This window comes from Protobothrops mucrosquamatus, unplaced genomic scaffold, assembly GCF_001527695.2.
Source record: "Protobothrops mucrosquamatus isolate PMUCROS unplaced genomic scaffold, P.Mucros_1.0 scaffold4341, whole genome shotgun sequence".
NCBI classification, from domain to species: Eukaryota; Metazoa; Chordata; class Lepidosauria; order Squamata; family Viperidae; genus Protobothrops; species Protobothrops mucrosquamatus.
The window spans coordinates 91,067-113,958 of NW_015390255.1; the positions used below are offsets into that span (position 1 = coordinate 91,067).

Below are 22,892 nucleotides of genomic sequence, written 5' to 3' on the forward strand. Positions count from 1 at the left end.
AGGACCTCCAAGGTCCCTCCCAACTCTGTCCTTCTCTTACCCCTGGCAGGAGGCGATCGGCCCTTACGTCTTCCTCATCTTCGCCATCCTCCTCTTCATCTTCTCCGCCTTCACCTACCTCAAGGTGCCCGAGACCCGGGGGCGCACCTTTGACGACATCGCCGCCACATTCCGACGCACCCCGTCGTTGCTGGACCGGGAGATCAAGCCCTACACGGAGCTGGACGAGCTGAGCCCGGACGGTCACGAATGAAGACGGGGGTGTGTGGGTGGGCGGGTGTGGCCGGGATGGGAGTTGCGGAGAGGGAAAGGAGACCACAAGGCATGGAATCAGGGACGGTGGCAAAAAAGAGCAGGGTTTGATGAGCACTTTACGGTCGGGAGGCCTGGCTGGAAGATCTCAGGGTCTCGGCCAAACGGTTTCTTGGGTCCGGTTGCGTTTATTATTATTATTATTATTGTTATTATTTTTTAATTGTTCGTTTTTAATAGAAAAGCAATCGATTGTTTTTAAACCGGACGGTCGTGGAGGGCAGGGGTCACGGTCACCGCTGTAAATAAGGCTTTGGGGTGGAAAGATGCCCTCTGGGTAGCCCTAATTGGCCTAGATTTTCCCCCAGTTTTCCAGAGCACTTTCGGAAGCAGGAACCAGTCCCCCCCCCCCCCCCCAGGAAAGAGAGAGACAGAGTGATTGCCAACTAACCCTCTTCCAAAGACTTGTCTACCTGGCTGGCTAAGTCCTGAGTGCGTGTCGCCCAAGAGTGCCCCAGAGCATGGGCAGAGTTCCTAGCTAACCCTTCCGGAGGTTCCACAGACAGGTTTACTCTTTCCCCTGATCCAGAACATCCATTTTTTCCAGTAAATGTTGGACACCTTCCAGACCAGGGGTGTCCAAACATGGCCCCTTTAAGACCTGTGGACTTCAACTCCCAGAATTCCCCAGCTGTTCTTTTTTTTTTTTTTTAACTTTGCTGAAGTCAAGATATATTACGCCAACCGCATTCCCACCATCTATGAAGAAAGTTACCCAGTCAAAAAAATAAAGTAGTCCGGTCACATTTGTTTCTGTCCTATATGCACTGAATTCTGTTAAAAGCTTGCCAGCTGGGGAATTCTGGGAGTAGAAGTCCAGAAGTCTTAAAGTGGCCAAGATTGGACAACCTCGGTCTAGACATCAAACCCTGAATGTGTGATTAAGGCTGAGGCCAAAGAAGAAGATGGTGACCGGAGAGGTGAAAGAGTGACAGCCTGGGATGACCTCTAGAGACCTTCTCTGGTCCTCCACGGTGACCTTGGGACTCCTAAGCTCATCTCCAGAGAAAGAACTACAAGTCCCATGCCAAGGCCTGTGAGATTGACACTATGGACCAGTGTTTCCAGGCTCAGCAACTTTAAGAAGGGTGGACTTCAACTCCCAGAATTCCCCGGACAGAATTTGTGGGCTTCGACTAACTCCCAGAATTCCCTGGACAGAATTTGTGGGCTTCGACTAACTCCCAGAATTCCCTGGCCAGCATTTTTGGACTTCCACTAACTCCCAGAATTCCTTGACCAGCATTTGTGGGCTTCCACTAACTCCCAGAATTCCCCAGCCAGCATGCACGTTCTTCAGCGACCACTGTTGAATTCTGGGAGTTGAAGTCCACCCATCTTAAGAGTCGCTGAGGCTGTGGGAAGCCCTGCAAGATGCAACATACCCTGGGTTGCTATCTTGGGTGGGCGGGGGGATCCCCCCCCCCGTTGACCCCTCTTTCCTGGACCTCCCTCCGAGTCGGGGGTCCGAGTGCGAGAGAGACAGAGAGCTGAATGGACCTCTTGAAATGAAAGCCTCACGCCGCACGGTCCGTGCCCGGTGCCAACCGGGCAGCTGATGTGTCACAGCTCACCCCCGCCCCCCCGGCCTTCTTCGGCCTCCCCTGGGTCCCCGCGATTATGAGGCCACTGGCGCCCCCCCACCCCAAAACCACTACAGATGTTTGCCCTGAGATTAAAAGGGGAAAAAACCTTATACTGGAGCCGTTAAGATTAAAAAAAAAAAGCTGCAAATTGGAAATAGGATGGTTTTGCAAAAAGGGACTTATTTTGCTAAGCACATACCAATAAAGGAGAATATTTATAGCTCAGGGTTGAAATGAGGGGGTCCCTGGTGCTCTCTTGCAGATGTTTCGTGACCCAACTAGGGAACGTCATCAGTGCTGGAAGGGAGGGGGGGTTGCAGACAGGAAGAGGAGGAGGAGGACTGAGGGGGTCCTTGGGGGTCTCTGAGCTTTGTGGTTTTCTTGCAGATGTTTCATTATCCAACTAGGCTAGGGAACATCATCAGTGCTAGAAGAGTTTGCAGGGGGGAGGAGGAGGATGAGGAGGACTGTGGGGTCCTTGGGGGTCTCTGAGCTTGGTGGTTTTCTTGCAGACATTTCATGACCCAACTAGGTAACATCATCAGTGCTAGTTAGGGGTTTGTTCAGGTCTGAGCTGGTTGAACCTGGTTTAATTCTCCCCCACCCTCAGCTCAGGAACTCCCAGTTTTTCAAAGACGGGAACATTAATTAATGGAATTAATTTTGGAGCAAAGATCGGTGGTTGTCTCACACTTTCTAAAATTGCCTTAGGTTTCAATTCCTCCTTTGATTCCTCCCCACTTTTAAACCCTTGCAATTTTCAAGAACCTTTTTGCATCTACAAAGAGTGCCTAGAATTTGGTTATTTTTAATTTAATTTATTTTTTTATTTTTTTATTATTTTATTTTATTTTATTATTTATTATTTTATTTATTTTATTTTATTTTATTTTTTATTTCATTTTTATTTTATTTTATTTTGTTTTATTTTTATTTTATTTTATATTATTTTTATTTATTTTATTTTATATTATATTTTATTTTATTATTTTATTTTATTTTTATTTTATTTATTCATTTTATTTTATTTTATTTTATTATTATATTTTATTTTATTATTTTATTTTATTATTATTTCATTTCATTTTATTTATTTTTATTTCATTTATTTTTATTATTTTATTTTATTATTTTATTTTATTATTTTATTTTATTTTATTATTTTATTTTATTTTATATTTTATTATTTATTTTTTATTTTATTATGAAGTCGTGGAATTTTAAAAACAGAAGCCGGATGCGTCTCTTTTGGGAAAATTCGACCACCCGGTGCGGGGAACGTCAGAAGGGAAAAATGAAAAGATGCGAGACTCTAAACATTCTTTTTAAAAAAGGATCTTTTTCCTCCCAATTTGTATAATTGCCAAACGGAGTTACTTTGGGGGCTTTGTGTCGCGAGAGAAAAATGTCTTAACAGGGCCGGTGGGCTTTTGCGTGCGCGTGTGTGTGCATGTTTAATTTTGTATTTCTAGAAGAAGAAGAAAAAATATTTGTATATAAAGAATAGATGGCTATATCCTGTTTGGATGCTCGGCTATTTCCTAAAAAGGCGAGTCGCTGAAGGCCGCGGGAATGTTAAGATGCCACGCCAAATCTCGGTTAATCGCTTTTAAGACCAACCAGGAGAATTTTTTCTCCCAAATGCGTCCTTGGTCCGTGCAAAGAATTATTCCTGAAGAGCGTTGGAGCAATCCTCGACTTCCTTTTGGATGATATTCACAGGCCTTCCTTTTTGAGAAACGTCTGACCTCGTCTGACATGGAGAATGTGGCTTTTTATCCCAATCCCCCCCCCCATCCTCCCCCCCCCACCCGGCTTGCATTTTCCCAGAACAGGGAAGGGGAAAAAAAGAAAAAAAAAGAGAAATATTTCTGGCATCTTTAGGCGAAGCAGCTGAATCAGCTCCCCAGCCAGCAGCATTTGATGGGCTGCAAAGACTTGGCCCATTGTGACACGTGTGTGTGTGTGTGTGTGTGTGTGTGTGTGTCTGTGTGTCTGTGTGTCTGTGTGTCTGTGTGTGTGTCTGTCTGTCTGTGTCTCTGTGTCTCTGTGTCTCTGTGTGTGTGTGTGTCTCGCAGCCTGGTCTTTCTCCTCCCGGCCGAGGACTCAGACTTTCTCCCCCCACCCCACATTGGCTCTTAGAACATAGATTCTAAGGAAGGGACCTTGGAGGTTTAGAATAGGATAGGATAGGATAGAAATATGAATATAGAATAGAAATATGAATAGAATAGAATAGAAATATGAAGAATAGAATAGAATAGAATAAAATAGAATAATAGAATAGAATAGAATAGAATAGAATAGAATAGAATAGAATAGAATAGAATAGAAATTAGAATAGAATAGAATAGAATAGAATAGAATAGAATAGAATAGAATAGAATAATAGAAATATGAAGAATGGAATGGAATGGGATAGGATAGGATAGGATAGAAATATGAATAGAATAGAATAGAAATATGAATAGAATAGAATAGAAATATAAATAGAAATATGAATAGAATAGAATAGAAATATGAATAGAATAGAAATATGAATAGAATTGAATAGAATATAGAATAGAAATATGAAGAATAGAATAGAAAAGAATAGAAATATGAAGAATGGAATGGAATAGAATAGAAATATGAAGAATAGAATAGAATAGAATAGAATAGAATAGAATAGGAGCTGGAAGGGACCTTGGAGGTCTTCTAGTCCAGCCCCTTGCTCAAGCAGGAGAGACCATACCATTTCAGACAAATGGCTATCCAGTCTCTTCTTAAAAACTTCCAGTATTGGAGCAGTCACAGTTTTTGGAGGCAGGTCGTTCCACTGGTTAATTGTTCTCACTGTTAGGAAGTTTCTCCTTTAATTCCAGGTTGCTTCTCTCCTTGATGAGTTTCCATCCCGTTGTTTCTTCTCCTGCCTGGAGAATAGGTGGACACCCCCCCCCTCTTCTTTGGAGCAGCCCCTCAAATATTGGAAGACTGCTACCATGTCCCCCCTATTCCTTTGATTAAACTAGACATCCTCCAGTCCCCTGATCATCTTTGTTGCTCTTCTCTGCACACTTTCAAGACTCTTAGCATCTTTTTTTGTATTGTGCTGCAAGAAATGTGGGTAGGAACTACCTGTCTGACATTTGGGGTGGGGGGCAAACAGTCCCACCCAGGTGCACAGCTTCTCCTGGACAGACCTGCGCCAAGCACTAATAATAGTAATAATAAAGGTGGAAGGTGCCTTGGAGGTCATCTAGTCCAACCCCCTGCTCAGGCAGGAAACCCTATACTACTACCTGTGTCAACATGGCATTTCCTGGGCAGGCAGATGCTCCCGCTCCTGGGCGCTGGAAAAGGAGGCAAATTCAGGAAAGCCAGCAAGGCTCAACCCTTGAGGCGGGGCAAGGCTGCAGACACCCCCGACTTAAGCAGAATCCCTTCCTAACAGAGGTCATCTAATCCAGCCCCCTGCTGGAGCAGGAGACCCCAGACCATACCAGACAAATGGCTATCCAATCTCTTCTATTGATGGAGCACCTGCAACATCTGGTGGCAAGTCGTTCCACTGGCTAATTGTCCTCATTGTCAGGCTCAGGAAAGGTGGAGCAAAGCTCTAACCCAAGGGTCTTCAAACTTGGCAACTTTTAAGACTTGCGGACTTCGACTCCCAGAATTCCTCAGCCAGCCCTGAGGGCTGGCTGAGGAATTCTGGGAGTCGAAGTGCGCAAGTCTTAAAAGTTGCCAGGTTTGAAGACCCCTGCTCTAACCACTCAGCAGCCCCTTTCAAACAAAGGACCACTTTTGCCGGCCACATCTGTCTTTCCAAAAGGGACTACAAAGCCCTGGCATCCTCCTTCACCCTCGCCCTGCCCGTCAAGCATTGGCTGCAATTCCTTCAAGGCAAAAAGGTTGCCCAGATTGTCAAGTTCCTTTCCTTAACACCACAACTGGAACCCAGAAAACCAACTCACAACCTCTTTCGTGCGCCACCCGTTAAAAGTTTGTTTCCCTTCTGTGTTTGTTTCCCCTCTGGGTAATTCTGGGCAATTCTGGGCCAGGGGGGTGGGGTTGGTCTAGATGACCTACAAGGTCCCTTCCAACTCTTTCGTTCTTCTCAATTCTAATTTTCAAGAAAGCGCCCTGACAACTCTCTGCCAGAAGTGGTTTGCCTTCCCCCTCCCCTCCTTGTCTCCTTCCCAGGGCGGAGAGAAAGTAATAATAATAATAATAATAATAATAATAATAATAATAATAATAATAATAATAATAATAATAATAATAATAATAAAAATAAAAATAATAAAAATAAAAATAATAAAAAATAATAATAAAAATAATAATAAAAATAATAAAAATAAAGTTGGAAGGGACCTCGGAGGTCATCTAGTCCAACCCCCTGCTCAGGCAGGAAACCCTATCCCATTTCAGACAAATGGCTGTCCAGTCTCTTCTTAAAGACTTCCAGTGTTGGAGGGAGGGAGGGAGGGAGGGAGGAAGGAAAAAAAGAATAACAGAATAAAATTTGGAAGGGACCTTGGAGGTCATCTAGTCCAACCCCCTGCACAGGCAGGAAACCGTATCCCATTTCAGACAAACGGCTGTCCAGTCTCTTCTTAAAAACTTCCAGTGTTGGAGCATCTGTGGGTAAGGCAGGACTCGAACTCGGAGCCTCCCAAGTTTCTAGTCCAAAGCTTCAACCACGACGACGCCCCCCCGCCGTCTCCCGTGGTTTTAAGTTTTGCCAAACCGGGTCCTACCCCCCGACCCCCACCCCTCCCCGGGGCCGTCACCAGGAAGATTTTGGGACAGCTTTTCAGAGAAAAGATAGCGACGGAAAAAACCCTGCCTCCAAGTTTAAAAAGACCTTTTTAATGGCCGACAAAAAAACAGGGGACGTACGCAAGCTCTGTGCAAGGTTTTTTTTTTTTTTTTGTCTTTTTACTGACGCCCAAACTGCACACAACGGTTCACATGGGGGGGTGTTCTTCAAACAATGTGGGGGGGGGGAAGGAGAAAAAAAAATTAACTCAAGATTTAACAGCCAGTTTTTCATTTTTTCTCTTTTTTTTTCCCTTTTAAACTGGCAAAACTGTGGGGAGGAAACAGACAAACCCCTCTGAAGTTTTTTTTTTTTTTTTAAAGCAAAGTTTCCTTTCTTTCTGGTCAGGTTTTTTTCCCCCCACCCCGGTCAGGTTTATCCTTTTTTTTTTCCCTTTCTTTCTTTCTTTTTCTTTAACATTTTAGGGCTTGAACAGCAGCAAAGAGGGTTTAATTGGTGAAGTCTGGGGTCTCTTCAAGTGCAGGATGAGGTAACTTGGGTTTGGAGGCACATTCTGGATACCTGCCAAAGGAAGGAAAGGTAAAAATCAGACAACGATGGAGGTGGTTTGCAGCAAGCTGAGAAAAAACCCAGATTTATTATTATTTTCCCCCCCCAAAAAATAATATTGGTGCATTTGAGAGACGCCCAGCCAAGGAAGCATCAGGAGAAAGAAATCTGCTGGGTTTTTAAAAAAAAATATTTAACCCCCTTCCTTTGCATTCCTTTTTTTTTTCCCCTACAAATTTTATTGATTTTTCTAATAAAACATTCACATATTTTGAAAAGCAACGTGGCGGCTGAGTTATACTAATTCAATTTGTCCGAAATGGTGTAGGGTTTCCTGCCTGAGCAGGGGGTTGGACTAGATGACCTCCAAGGTCCCTTCCAACTTTATTATTATTATTATTATGGATCATCGCACAGTCAGCCAGATGTTCAGACTGGACTTGGCATTTTGTCTACCCATCGAGTCCTCCTCCTCATTATTATTATTATTATTATTATTATTATTATTATTATTATTACATACAGATATCACTAGTGCTGATTTCAAACTACTACCATAAACATTTCCTCTCTCTTTGCCTTAATAAATACTGTCCAGATGTAAATTAACACAATTCTTAATCTGTCAATCACATAAAACATCACTTTCTTATATATATCAATAGTTTTTAGTTTGTATGTATGTATGTATGTATGTATGTATGTATGTATGTATGTATAATAATAATAATAATAATAATAATAATAATAATAATAATAATAATAATAATAATAATAATAATAATAATAATAATAATAATAATAATAAAGTTGGAAGGGACCTTGGGGGGTCCTCTAGTCCAACCCCCTGCTCAGGCAGGAAACCCTACACCATTTCAGACAAATGGCTGTCCAGTCTCTTCTTAAAAACTTCCAGTGTTGGAGCATTCACCGCTTCTGGAGGCAGGTTGTTCCACTGGTTAATTGTTCTCACTGTCAGGAAGTTTCTCCTTAGTTCTAGGTTCCTTCTCTCCTTGATCAGTTTCCACCCGTTGCTTCTTGTCCTGCCTTCAGGCGCTTTGGAGAACAGCTTGACTCCCTTTTTCCATTTTTAAATTTCCACTAATATTTAAGTTTAACGTTTGGTATTTATCATTCCCAGGATTTCAAATACTCCCGATTCCTCTCTCACCATTCCTCACAAAATCTAATGTTCAGAACACACGCCTTATCAATTTAACCCCCTTCTCCTTTGCATTCCTGATCTCTGGCAGCTTTCAGACACACCCACCCACACCCACCCTCCTCAATTTATCAAAACAAAAAGAGTAGAAACTTAAAAGACCAGGGGTTCTAAAAAGTTAAAATTCCTGACAACAATAAAGTGGGAAGGGACCCGGGAGGTCATCCAGTCCAACCCCCTCACCCCGCTCAGGCAGGAAACCCTATCCCACGTCAAACGAAAGCCCCTTACCAATCAACCCAACCGACAAGCCCTAAACAATAACAATCACAATAAAGTCGGAAGGGACCCGGGAGGTCATCCAGTCCAACCCCCTCACCCCGCTCAGGCAGGAAACCCTATCCCACGTCAGACAAACGAAAGCCCCTTACCAATCAACCCAACCGACAAGCCCTAAACCATAACAACCACAACAAATTTGGAAGGGACCCTGGAGGTCATCCAGTCCAACCCCCTCGCCCCGCTCAGGCAGGAAACCTTATCCCGCTCCAGACCAAGGGAAGCCCCTTACCAGATCACAGCTCTCGGCATCCCCTCGGTGTGTGCAGGCTCTTCATGCCAGTAAAGCGGGGGGCAGCTCTCCCCCCGGCTCGGGTGTTGAAATCTGCCAAGGCAAAGCAGCGGGTTCGGATTCCTACCCGGATGGGAAAATCGGCTCTGCTGGCCCAGATGTGGCTCAAGGGCGACCCCTGGTGGCCCGCTGAGGCCTTGCAGGGCCCTTTTGCAGGCCGTGGGGGGAGAAAGAAGCTGGAGACGGGGAGACCCTCATTGGGATCAGAGGGGGGGGGGTTAACCAGGGATTCAAGCCCCCCTCCCCACCCTGTTGCTTACATCCACAAGCTGTTGCTGGATCTCCAGCAGTGGCTGGGCACCCCCTTCCTGGGCTGGGGAAGCAGGCTTGCTGGCTTCGACCCCCGAGTCTGGAGCCATCACAGGAGTGCTGGCAGCTGGGGTGTCCCCCCCGGCAGCTGCGGAGCTGGGGGCCGGGGGCTCCTTCGCATTGGCAGTTGCCTAGGGCAGAAGAGGACAAGACTCGGATGTTGTGGGAAGGGGTGGCGCAGAGAGACCCCGCACAGAAGACGATTCGGTCCCTAAAACCTGCACCGAACACGATCCGGTCAGTTTCTGGGCCCCGCAGAGCCAGGGAGACTTTTCCCCCCCCCCATCCCTCCTCCTTCCTGGCTGATGGAGCGAAGGCGACCGGGGACTTTAATGCAGCGATCCAAAAGTTTGCAAGTTTTAGAAGAAGAAAAGGCGGAGAAGAGGCGGAGAACGGTAAATTAGTCGAAGGAGATCTTCTAGGCCAGGAATTCCCAAATTCCCAAAATTAACGTATAAAAGTTTTCTGGAACTGCCATCCCTAAATAGCCTGTTTGTTTGTTTTTTCTCCTCCATTTACACTATTGTTTAATGACAGTTGCGGGTCCCAATTAGCCTTGTTGTTAAGCAAGGACGACTTGAAGCATCACCAGAAGCGAAGAGAATTTAAATCCGATAAAGAGTTAAAAACAAAATTTGGGATGGGAAGGCCAGACTGTCAAAGATGCTTTCCCTCCGTCCTCCTGCCTGCCTGGGGCGCCTGTGGATTCTCCAGAAGGGAAATCGGGGATCCCCCTTAGGAGAAACCCCCCCAATTTGTGGGGTCCAGAGCCGTTCGGGGGAAAAAAATAAAAAGACCATAGCAAAGACGGCCGCTTTAACTCGGCCTCGCGATCCTCACTTGAACTCAGAACAAGGGTGTCAAAATCAGAGGTCGGCTGGGCTGGGTCTCTGAGGCCTTTGGGGCAGTGCTCCTGCACCCCACCCATCACCCCCCTCCCCAATTTCCATGCCCCTCACCTCAGTGGACGTCTGGCGAGCCACAGATGGCTGCTGGCGTCGGCGCTGGAAGTAAGGCCGGTTACGTTGCCGTTGAGGCTCGGGACGGATCCCGTCCGCTGGGGCCTGGGCGGCTTTCGTCTCGCCGTCTCCCCCCTCCGTGGTGGGCTGCTGCGGAGGACGGGGGCGAAAAGGTCTGGGCAGGACACAGAGGGGTGGGGGTGGGGGTGAATTAACTGGCAGCCTTCCTTCCCCCTTGGAGGAAAAGATGGCGAGGCAAAGAACTGGGGATGCCCTAGAGCAGAATAAGAATTTCTGCATAGGAAATTCCCTCCAGGAATTGCCCATCGTAATTCAACAATCTCGTTAAATGAATAGAATAGAATAGAATAGAATAGAATAGAATAGAATAGAATAGAATAGAATAGAATAGAATAGAAAATTAATAGAGAATAGAGAATAGAATAGAGAATAGAAAATTAATAGAGAATAGAGAATAGAGAATAGAATAGAAAATTAAGAGAATAGAGAATAGAAAATAATAGAATAGAAAATATAGAAAATTAATAGAGAATAGAGAATAGAATAGAATAGAGAATAGAAAATAGAATAGAAAATAGAATAGAAAATAGAATAGAAAATTAATAGAGAATAGAGAATAGAATAGAATAGGAGAATAGAAAATAATAGAATAGAAAATAGAATAGAAAATTAATAGAGAATAGAATAGAATAGAGAACAGAAAATAGAATAGAAAATAGAATAGAAAATTAATAGAGAATAGAGAATAGAATAGAATAGAGAATAGAAAATAGAATAGAAAATTAATAGAGAATAGAGAATAGAATAGAAAATAGAAAATAGAATAGAAAATAGAATAGAAAATTAATAGAGAATAGAGAATAGAAAATAATAGAAAATAGAATAGAAAATTAATAGAGAATAGAATAGAATAGAATAGAAATAGAATAATGATAATAGAATAGAATAGAATAGAATAGAATAGAATAGAATAGAAAATAGAATAGGAATTCTTTATTGGCCAAGCGTAATTTGTCTCCAGTGCAGAAGCTCTCAGTGTACATACAAGCAACAAGCCGTAAATCATAATCACAATCATAAAATACCATCATAAATCATAAGACAGAACACTAAATATAACCTTAAATAAAGACATGGCGCCTGGAGAGAGGTAACAAAACACTGCCGTTTGCAAAACATTGGAGCGGCAGGCCTAATCTAAACGTTTAGTAGCGTCTCTCTCAACCTGGGCCACTGGAAGACGGGTGGACTTCGACTCCCAGAATTCCCCAGCCATCAAGAGTTTACCAAAATCCAGCATGGCCAGGACGAGAGCAAATGGGATTACTTTGATCACATGTTTTGATCGGGGTAACTTTCTTAATAGAGGGCTGGAACGCGGCAGACGTAATATACCTTCACTTCAGCCAAGTGAAAAACAAACAAACAAACCGTGACAAGCTACCATTAATAAATAGGTTAAAAGTAAGCTAGCTGGCATGACAGTTAAAAGGGAAACGGATAAGGCTAAATGGGGAATTCTGGGAGTTGAAGCTCGCCCGTCTTCCCGGTCGAGAAACACCGAGTCAGCCAATCGCTTACTGAGGATAAGTGTTATTCTGCTGAAAGTTGCTGGGTTACAAGGAGAGAAAAACCTCCCAAATTCCGTTTGTGCCCATTGTTTGATTGGCACCGCCAATCCTGGCTTGTCCCACCGACCCGCCTGGCCGGCAAACTAGCCACTTTTTCCTCCCGGAACGGTCCTCCCGGGTGGGTCTCCTGACTCTGTGGCCCACAGTTCTGCCCTCTCCCCCCCCAAACTCGTGGGGACAAACGCGCTGTGCCAAGACAGCCCCGTCTTAACCAGGGGAAGGCAAGCTTGGATCCTGGTTAGTTTCCCTGGGGGTGGTGTGTGTGTGCGTGTGTGCGGAGAAAGGCTTGCCTGCGGTATCTGGGGCGGAACCGAGGTGCCGCGGCTCTCTCGCCCGCCTGGATCTGCTGAGGCTGGTCTCCTTCAGGCTGGGTGGCATCTTTGGGGTCTGTGCCGTCGGAGCCCTGGGAAGGAAGAGCCGGGTCAGAAGAGGAGGAGAACAGAGCTGGGAGGGAGGCTGCGAGGTCATCTAGTCCAGCCCCCTGCTCAAGCAGGAGCCCCTTACAGAATCATAGTACAACAGAGCCAGAAGGGAGCTCGGAGGTCTTCTAGTCCAGCCCCCTGCTCAAGCAGGAGCCCCTTACAGAATCATAGCACAACGGAGCTGGAAGGGACCTCGGAGGTCATCTAGTCCAGCCCCCTGCTCAAGCAGGAGCCACTTACAGAATCATAGTACAACAGAGCTGGAAGGGACCTCGGAGATCTTCTAGTCCAGCCCCCTGCTCAAGCAGGAGCCCCTTAGAGAATCATGAAACAACAGAGCTGGAAGGGACCTCAGAGGTCATTTAGTCCAGCCCCCTGCTCAAGCAGGAGCCACTTACAGAATCATGGAATAACAGAGCTGGGAGGGACCTCGGAGGTCATCTAGTCCAGCCCCCTGCTCAAGCGGGAGCCCCTTACAGAATCATGGAATAACAGAGCTGGGAGGGACCTCGGAGGTCATCTAGTCCAGCCCCCTGCTCAAGCGGGAGCCCATTACAGAATCATAGTACAACAGAGCTGGAAGGGACCTCGGATGTCATCTAGTCCAGCCCCCTCCTCAAGCAGGAGACCCTTACAGAATCATGGAATAACAGAGCTGGGAGGGACCTCAGAGGTCTTCTAGTCCAACCCCTGCTCAAGGGGGAGACCCAAGTCTGTTCCACATAGCGTAACAACAGAAGAGCAGAGCTGGGAGGGATCTGGGAGGTCTTCTAGTCTAACCCCCTGCTCAAGTAGGAAACGCTGTACCATTTCAGATACAAATATGTAAAGTAATCAGAATAGAGCTGGGAGGGACCTTGGAGGTCTTCTAGTCCAACCCCTGCTCAACCCTACACCGTTCCAGATGGGGTCCGAGCTCAGAGAGATGTCCAGCCTCTGGCACATCTGGAATTCTGGGAGGGCTGGGAAGTGGGGGGGGGAATCTCATCAAAGCCCCCCCCCCTCAAAAAAAAAAACATCCAGAAGACACATCAGCCAAGCAGGAAGAGAAACAACGGAGCTGTGAAACGGCAACGGGGACAGGAGGGCCGTTCTCAAGGGCCAAATCTCCCCCTCGTCCCAAAAGGCTTGTTCCGCCAACAGTGCAAGAAGCCAACAAAGACCCTTCCCCACCCAGACCCCTCCCCCCCACTGCACCCCCAAAAGCAGGGGAAACCCACACAGATCACCCTCAAAACCAAAGACACTGGCTTGGAAAGAGACTTTGGCACAAACTCTCAGCCTTTGCTTTTCCTGGGGCTGCAAAAGCCCCTTCCTCTTTGTGTGTGTGTGTGTGTGGGGGGGTCCAACTGGGTTAATTCTAACCAGAGCAGGACTGGGGGGGGGAGAGGAGAGAATGATGTGGCACAAGAAGCCCAAAGGATGCCCGGGGACCGGCTCTGTGGCCCCCAGACTCACTTCCACCATCTGGGCCTGCTGGGGCTGAGGCCGGGGCCCCCGCACAAATCTCCGGCGGAAGAAAAAAGGCGGGGGGCGCCTCCGGCGCGGGCGCTGCTGTACCGCCTCGTCTGCTCTCTCCCCCTCACTGACCGTCTCGGCGCCCCCCTCGGGCCGGGCAGCATCTGGGGGCATCTGGGTCTGCCGGGGACGGGGGACAAACCGGCGGAAGCGACGGCGGTTGGGGGCGTAGCGGCTGCCTTTCACGGGGACCCCGCCGGGGCCGGTGACGTTGGCTGCTTCGGCCCCCTGCGAAAGATTTTAAAAAAAAGAAAAAAGAGGAGAGGGTCAGTTGGGAGACCCCCCCCACCCCGTCAACTCAGCTCGGTACCCGGTGAAGCCACCCACGCACCCACCGCACGGCCCGCACCTTCTCGCCTTCCACCACATCAAACTCCACCGTTTCCCCATCTCCAACACTTCGCAGGAATTTGCGAGGATTGTTTCTCTTGATCGCCGTCTAAGGGAAAAAAAAAACCACACACACACACACAAAAACAGAATGACCTTTGGCGTACGGGCATCCGAGGGTCCAGCCTTGGCCACTTGGCAAACCATCCCAGAATTCCCCAGATCAGCAGTTTTGAGAGGGCAACTTTAATAATAATAATAATAATAATAATAATAATAATAATAATAATAATAATAATAATAATAATAATAATAATAATAATAGTAGTAGTAGTAGTAGTAGTAGTAAAGTTGGAAGGGACGTTGGAGGTCATCTAGTCCAACCCCCTGCTCAGGCAGGAAACCATTTCGGACAAATGGCTGTCCAGTCTCTTCTTAAAGACTTCCAGTGTTGGAGAAGGGAGAGAGGGAAGGAAGGATAACAGAATAACAGATGGAAGGGACCTTGGAGGTCATCTAGTCCAACCCCCTGCTCAGGCAGGAAACCCTATACCATTTCAGACAAATGGCTGTCCAGTCTCTTCTTAAAAACTTCCAGTGTTGGAGAAGGGAGGGAGGGAGGGAGGGAAGGAAGGATAACAGAATAACAGATGGAAGGGACCATAAAGTTGGAAGGGACCTTAGAGGTCATCGAGTCCAACCCCGTGCTCAGGCAGCAAACCCTACACCATTTCAGACAAATGGCTGTCCAGTCTCTTCTTAAAAACTTCCTGTGTTGGAGCATTCACAGCTTCTGGTGGCAGGTTGTTCCACTGGTTAATTGTCCTCACTGTCAGGAAGTTTCTCCTTAGTTCCAGGTTGCTTCTCTCCTTGATTAGTTTCCATCCGTTGCTTCTTGTCCTGCCTTCAGGCGCTTTGGAGAATGGCTTGACTCCCTCTTCTTTGGGGCAGCCCCTGAGATACTGGAAGGCTGCTATCCTGTCCCCCCTCGTCCTTCTCTTCATTAAACTAGACATCCCCAATTCCAGCAACTGTTCCTTATATGTTTTGGCCTCCAGTCCCCTGATCATCTTTGTTGCTCTTCTCTGCACTCTTTCTAGAGTCTCAACATCTTTTTAAATTAATTTATTATTTTCATTAATGAAAATTTAATTAATTAATTAATTTTAATTAATTTAGCTTTCTTAATTACACGAGGGGAACGCGGTAGACATAACAGACCTGGACCTCAGCAAAGCGCAACAATAAGTAAATAAAACAACCCAGGACAAGGTAAATTCAAGATTTAAAGGTAGGTGAGATGAATAGGACCATTCAAGGGCAAACTGCTGGATTCTGGGAGTTGAAGTCCACCGCGGTTAAAAGTGGCCAAAGTTGGACATCCCTGATTTACACGGTGCTAAGTTCCCGAGCCTGCAGGTGTGCACATGTCTAGCGAAAAGCCAAAAACCTGGCACCCGTTCTATTTATCTCACCAATTAAATAAACCAAATGATTGCGGGCAAGGTTACCAATTCTAAAACTGTAAAACAGCCAACGCAAATCACCATTTACAAAACCAATTAAATAAACCAAGCGATGGTTGCAAAGCTGAGGCTGCAAAATCAATGAACGCAAAATGATCGTTACAAATAAGATAATTTGAGGATTGGCTAAACAAAAAACACACACACAAAAAGGAATAAAATATTGTTTAAAAAGCATCCGGAAAAAATAAATGCCAGCTAATTAAACCTAACTAAGAGTAAAGTTGAATAACGAGCTGTACCGGACTTTGGGGCACACAGAGAAGTTTTTAAAAGTTGTGAGGAGGCCAGCGAGATCGGGGATGTGTACCCCTGGGTTGTGGGCTTTTGACAATCAAGACTTGGACAAGTCAGTTAGCCAACTGCGCCAAAAATGGGAGACCTCCCTTTTCAAAGCCTTTTTTTTTAAAAAATTATTTGCAAGGCTGGCAATTAGGAACTGGCAAGCCGGTTGAAGGACAGACGTGCAATTAAACGACAGAGTTCGTTACTATCCGAGGGGGGGAGATAAGGCTATCAGCGACTCCCAGGGAGGACCGCTAAATTGTGCTGAATTGGTGTTGCTACTAGCTGAGAGAAGAATTATTGAGTTGGCAGGAATTATTAAGAGAGCCCCTAAAATTCTTATAAATCCATTCTGCCCCCACCAATTCTAGCTTTGCAAACTTTAGGTGGGCTTTTTAAACCGAAAAACAGTAGCCAAAAAGCAAAACCGAGTTGACGGACGAGTTTATCCTGGGCATTATTTTGCATGTGTGTTGGTAACTTTGGCCACTTTCAGATCTGTGGACTTCAACTCCCAGAATTCCCTAGCCAGCACAGCTGGCTAGGGAATTCTGGGAGTAGAAGTCCACCAGTCTTCAAAGTGGCCAAGCTTGGACACCCCCGAATCTAAAAGAAATGTTAACTGTTGATCTAAGCCAGGATCAATTTTAACCCCAACATTTCTCAAAATTTCCTCGCTTTGACCAATGTGAAGGCTTAAGGGAGCAGTGACAGGGTGGGAAAAAAAAAAGAAAATTAAAAAGAAAATTGCATTACACGATGCTTAGTTCTTACCTGGTGCACAAACACATCCTCTTTGGTATCATTCCTGGAAGGAAGGGGGGGAGAGAGAGAGAAAGGGAGGAAAAATATAAACCTTGAAATCCTTAATCCTTAATCGTGCTGAGCTTTGTTTGCACCGAACCAAGACTAAAATTACGAAAGTGGGAGCTTAAAGGAGACCTACCAGCCCCGTCTCTAAATTCTACTCCATTTGTGCTGGGCCAAAGCACTGGAAAACCCGGGAACCTGGTCTAGCCGGAAACCAACATCCAGAAGATGTCGGCTTGACCAAAGCTTATGCCGACTAATTAAAGGAATGAAGGTCACCGACAACCCTGGTTTATTGCTCTTCAAAGGGGACGGCATCCAATTAGCCTTTGTCCCCAAATGGATTACAAATTTGTTTGTTTGCAACTTGATGCCTCTTCTGCACAGAGAGGCCCAGCGTGAAAGTTTTAAATCTTCCAAGCCACAGAAGGGGGGGAGGGGAAAGTCCCTCAATTTCCAGTGGAATTCTACCAGGAAGGAGTCCGGGGCTTACCCAAATAAAAGAAGCCAGCCAACAGAGAGATACGCGGAATATTCGTAGCTTAGGAATTGGACTGTGGGGCTCCTCGGCGCTCTCTGAGCTGGGTGGTTTTCTTGCAGACGTCTCATGACCCAGCTAGGTAACCTCATCAGTGCTGGAAGGGACTGTATACCAACAGAGAGCACGTCCTCTTCCCTCCTTCTAGCACTGGTGACGTTACCTAGTTGGGTTATGAAATGTCTGCAAGAAAACCACCCAGTTCAGAGAGCACCAAAGACCCCTGAGTCCGCCTCCTCCTCCTCCTCCTCCTCCTCTTCCTCCTCCTCCTCCTCTTTCTCCCCCCCACTCCTTTCTGGCCCTGATGATGTTACCTAGTTGGGTCCTAAAATGTCTGCAAGAAAATCACCAAGTTCATAGAGCACCAAGGACCCCTGAGTCGTCGTCGTCGTCGTCGTCGTCGTCGTCGTCGTCGTCCTCCTCCTCCTCCTCCTCCTCCTCCCTCCATTCTGCAAACCCACCCACCCCCTTCTAGCACTGATGATGTTCCCTAGCTGGGTCCTAAAATGTCTGCAAGAAAACCAGCAAGCTCAGAGAGCACCATGGACTCCACAGTCCTTCTCCCCCTCCCCTTTGCCTTCCTCCTCCTCCTCCTCCCTCCCCCCCTCCTGCAAATCCCACTCCCTTCTAGCACTGATGTTGTTATCTAGTCGGGTCGCGAAACGTCTGCCAGAAAACCAGAGAGCACCAAGGACCCCCCCAGGGACTTTGCTGAAAGCCTGGTCCCATCAGCCTGGTCCCAAAAAGCAGGGCACACGGGCCTGGGGCGCTTCGCACCTTCCCTAAAGCATAGGCAGGACAGCCCAAGGGGGCATCTTGGTCCAAGGACAGACCCCAGAGATAAGGCCTGCCGGCTATTCCAACTTGGCCGGGCTAGCTGTTTGCTTAAGGCCACCTCCGACAAACATCGGTCTCTCTGGCAGGGCAGCCCAGCAAGCCAGCCCAGCTTTCACAAACCACACAAACTGAAAAAAACAACAACAACGATAGCAGGTCATCTGACCAGCTGCCACCTCTGCCAGGTAAACTTTGGTCTCCTGACTCAGTTGCTTTTGTCCCAAGGAGAAGGAAGTTGGCACGAAGTAGTAGCTCCAAGCTCCGAGCTTCTCCAGACAAGCCGCCTTTGGGAGTTAATTTAGGCTTGACCCACGCCGTGACCACAGTAGGGGTAGAAATGCCAATATCCCCCGGGGGATCGGGCCCCATCTTGGATTATAACACACACACACACACACACACACCCTCCCCCACTAAGGAAGGCCAGTTTGTTACAAAGAACCACCACAACGGAGAGAATCTCCTGGTTGGGTTCTTAATTGGACCCCAAAGTTAACCGCTGAACACAACAATTAAGCCAACAATTGGCTTAATTAACCATGATTAAACCAAGTTAAGTTTTGTGGTTGTTTTTTTTTTAACCTTCTCCCCCCTCCCCCATTGCAAGACAAGCAAAGATAACGTCCATCCAGGCCAGGGGGGTCTTCCAACTTGGCCACTTTTAAGATTGGTGGACTTCAACTCCCAGAACGGACGAGTCTGACAAGTGGCCGAGTCGGAAGACACCCCAGACCTGGAGGCTTTGTAAATAAAATAATAAAATAAAATAAAATAAAATAAAATAAAATAAAATAAAATAAAATAAAATAAAATAAAATAAAATAAAATAAAATAAAATAAAATAAAAAAAATAAAATAAAATAAAATAAAATAATAATAAAATAAAATAAAATAATAAAATAAAATAAATAAAATAAAATAATAAATAAAATAAAATAAAATAAAATAAAATAAAACCCTCCCAGTTCAAAGGTTTGTTTTTTTTTACACCTTGCAGGAGGGGGAAAGCTCACCTGTTTATAAATCCATAGCCATTGCGGACGTTGAACCACTTCACAGTGCCCTGTACCTGGGTGGCTGGGGGGGGGGTCGGGGAAGAAAGAGAGAAGACTGGTGACACTGCCCAAAGGACCCTTCTGTGCCCCCCCCCAAAAAAAAGAGCTGCTAGTTTTTTGGAGCCATCTTCCTCCCCCTCCCCCCCCCCCAAGGCCAGCTGGAGCCCATCATCCTGGTCAAGGACGCCGGGAGACTCCTCCAGGCTGGCTGTTGATATCCTGGCCTCTTGGTAGCTGGGAGGAGTCTTAGCAGCCTCTGGAACTCCCAGACACGGGGGAGCACCGAATGGACCACCTGCCACCCACTCATTGCGGACCCCACGCTGGGGAATTAGGGGAGGGGGCTTGGGGGACTAAGGTTTTCTCCAAAAAGCAAGGGAATCGGTGCAATTCGGAGCAAGAAAGACCCCCTCCCAAGCGCAGCGCAGGTTCCAGTTTTCAGCGGGGCTGGGGTCCGGCTGGCCTAAGAGGGACCCCCGGCCCCACCCATCATGCCCAGCCACGCAGTCCCGAAGTCAGCACGGTTCTCCTCGAGAAAGTCCACCCTCCGCGCGGCTGGAAATGGGAACTGTAGTCCTGCGCCGCCCCCCATCCTCCTCCTCCTCCTCCAGTTCGAGAAAACTCTCGCGGCTGCCCCGCGACCCATCATGCCCAGCCACGCAGTCCCTAAACCCCACCTCCCGCGTGGCTGGAAATGGGAACTGTAGTCCTGCGCCGCCCCCCCCCTCCTCCTCCTCCTCCAGTTCGAGAAAACTCTCGCGGCTGCCCCGCGACCCATCATGCCCAGCCACGCAGTCCCTAAATCCCACCTTCCGCGTGGCTGGAAATGGGAACTGGGGTTCTGTGACGCCCCCCCCCTCCTTCAAACCCTCCAGTTCGGAAAAGCGCCGGGAAAAACCCATCATGCCCAGCCGGCCTCCAGAAAGCCCACGTCCCGCGACTCCGGATGATGGGACCTACAATCCTGCGCCGCCCCCACCCCACAGTCCGGACAAGCGGCCTGAAAAACCCATCATGCCCAGCCGCAGCGTTGCCAGAGGGCCAGCAAGCTCACCTGCCGCCACTCCGGCTGATGGGACCTGTAGTCCTGCGCCACCACCACCCCCAGTCCGGACAAGCGCCGGGAAAAACCCACCACGCCCAGCCGCAGCGTTGCCAGACGGCCAGCCAGCTCGCCTGCCGCCACTCCGGATGATGGGACCTCTAGTCCTGCGCCACCACTCGCCAGTCCGGACAAGCGCCGGGAAAAACCCACCACGCCCAGCCGCAGCGTTGCCAGACGGCCAGCCAGCTCGCCTGCCGCCACTCCGGATGATGGGACCTCTAGTCCTGCGCCACCACTCGCCAGTCCGGACAAGTGCCGGGAAAAACCCATCATGCCCAGCCGCAGCGGTGGCCAGAAAGCTGGCCTGCCGCCACTCCGGACGATGGGACCTGTAGTCCTCCCCCCACCCGGGAAAACCCCATCATGCCCAGCGGCAGCGGTGTCCAGAAAGCTGGCCTGCCGCCACTTCGGACGATGGGACCTATAGTCCTCCCCCACCAGGGAAAAACCCATCATGCCCAGCCGCAGCGGTGGCCAGAAAGCTGGCCTGCCGCCACTCCGGACGATGGGACCTGTAGTCCTCCCCCACCCGAGAAAACCCCATCATGCCCAGCCGCAGCGGTGTCCAGAAAGCTCGCCTGCCGCCACTCCGGACGATGGGACCTATAGTCCTCCCCCCACCCGGGAAAATCCCATCACGCCCAGCCGCAGCAGTGTCCAGAAAGCTCGCCTGCCGCCCACTACCGGACGATGGGACCTATAGTCCTGCGCCACCACTCGCCAGTCCGGACAAGTGCCGGGAAAAACCCATCATGCCCAGCCGCAGCGGTGTCCAGAAAGCTCGCCTGCCGCCACTCCGGACGATGGGACCTGTAGTCCTCCCCCACCAGGGAAAAACCCATGACGCCCAGCCGCAGCGGTGTCCAGAAAGTTCGCCTGCCGCCACTCCGGACGATGGGACCTGTAGTCCTCCCCCCACCCGGGAAAAACCCATCACGCCCAGCCGCAGCGGTGGCCAGCCAGCTCGCCTGCCGCCACTCCGGACGATGGGACGTGTAGTCCGGGCGACTCGGGGCGGCCGCCCACGCGAGGGTCTCCGCCTCCCCCCCCGCGTCCTTCCTTCTTCCCCCCCCGCGGCAACGGCTCCTCCCGCGGCCCCGCCCCCTCACCTAGGACGCGCTTGGCCGCCTGGCTCCGAGCCGGGACGCCCCCGGTGGGGGGGGGCGCCGCCGCCGCCGCCGCTTTGGCCACGCCGGCCGCGGGCTCCCCCGCGGGAATCTCCCCGGTGGCGGGAAGGGCTCCGCCGCTCTCCGCCTCGCTCAGCATCCCGGTGCCGGTGCCGGTGCCGCCGCCCGTTGGTGCCGCCTCCGCCTCCTCCGCCTCCTCCTCCGCTGCTGCTGCTGCCGCTCCGGCCGCCGAACCCGCGCCTCGTGCCCGGGGACACACCCTCGCTCCTCGCGGCGCCCACGCCCAATCAGCAACGGCCGCTCCCGCCCACGCGCGCGCCCGCCAATCGCCTGCCGCCGCCGCCCACTACCGGCCGCTACCTGGCCTTTTATGCCCCGCCCGGGACACGCCCCCCGCGCCGCCCCATTGGCCCGCCCGCCCCGGCCAGGTGTGGGGCGCCCCCACGTGGGGGGGCAGCTGCAGGTGGGGCCGCCTGCCCGAGCGGAGCGGAGCCCGGGCGGCGGGAGACGGGGGTGGGGGGAGGAATTAGGGAGGGGGGGTCTCTGAGCTTTAGGGGCGGGGGGGGTCTTCTGGCAGACGTCTCGGGGCCCGACTAGGCAACGTCACCCGGGCTAGACGGGAGGGAGGTTTGCAGGAGGGCTGTGGGGTCTTCGGTGCTTTCGGAGCTTTATGGGGGGGGGGTCTTCTGGCAGACGTTTCAGGACCCGACTAGGGAGCATCAGGAATGGTGGAAGGGAGGGGGCTTTGTAGGAGGAGGAGGACTGTGGGGGTCCCTGGTGGTCTCTGAGCTGGGTGCTTTCCTTGCAGACGTCTCGTGACCCAACTAGGGAACTTCATCAGTGCTAGAAGGGAGGAGGAGGAGGAGGAGGAAGAGGAGGACTGTGGGATCCTTGGTGCTCTCTGAGCTGGGTGGTTCCCTTGCAGACGTCTCATGACCCAACTAGGGAACATCATCAGTGCTAGAAGGGAGAGTGGGAGGAGGAGGAGGAAGAGGAGGACTGTGGGATCCTTGGTGCTCTCTGAGTTGGGCGCTTTCCTTGCAGACGTCTCATGACCCAACTAGGGAACATCATCAGTGCTAGAAGGGAGGGGGGTTTGCATACTAAGTGGGGGGAGGAAGAGGAGGACTGTGGGATCCTTGGTGCTCTCTGAGCTGGGTGGTTTCCTTGCAGACGTTTCATGACCCAACTAGGGAACAGCATCAGTGCTAGAAGGGAGGAGGAGGAAGAGGAAGAGGAGGGGAGAAGAGGGGAGGAGGAGGACCGTGGGGTCCCTGGTGCTCTCTGAGCTGGGTGCTTTCCTTGCAGACGTCTCATGACCCAACTAGGGAACAGCATCAGTGCCAGAAGGGAGGGGGGTTGTGGAGGAGGAGGAGATGGGGGGCTGTGGTGTCCTGGCTGCTCTCTGAGCTTT

At 49.2% G+C, this 22,892-nt stretch overlaps 2 protein-coding genes across 2 annotated transcripts in view; one reads left to right on the forward strand and one right to left on the reverse strand.

The window, feature by feature from the left end:
- The window catches only part of SLC2A4 (solute carrier family 2 member 4), a 12,030-nt gene extending 11,777 nt beyond the window's left edge, over positions 1-253 (forward strand). The window contains exon 11 of the mRNA XM_015828227.2: positions 50-253. Coding sequence (XP_015683713.2) covers positions 50-253 — 204 coding nt within the window. The remainder of the gene's footprint in view (positions 1-49) is intronic.
- Positions 254-7,123: 6,870 nt separating this feature from the next.
- LOC107298864 (Y-box-binding protein 2-like) lies at positions 7,124-21,617 on the reverse strand. Its single transcript, XM_015828228.1, has 10 exons — positions 21,461-21,617; positions 19,205-19,268; positions 16,781-16,814; positions 14,215-14,304; positions 13,806-14,093; positions 12,216-12,328; positions 10,274-10,448; positions 9,266-9,445; positions 9,073-9,181; positions 7,124-7,224 (listed from the first exon to the last, which is right to left on the reverse strand). The coding sequence occupies exons 1-10, from the start codon at positions 21,615-21,617 to the stop codon at positions 7,124-7,126; spliced, it is 1,311 nt and encodes a 436-aa protein (XP_015683714.1).
- Positions 21,618-22,892: the final 1,275 nt, after the last annotated feature.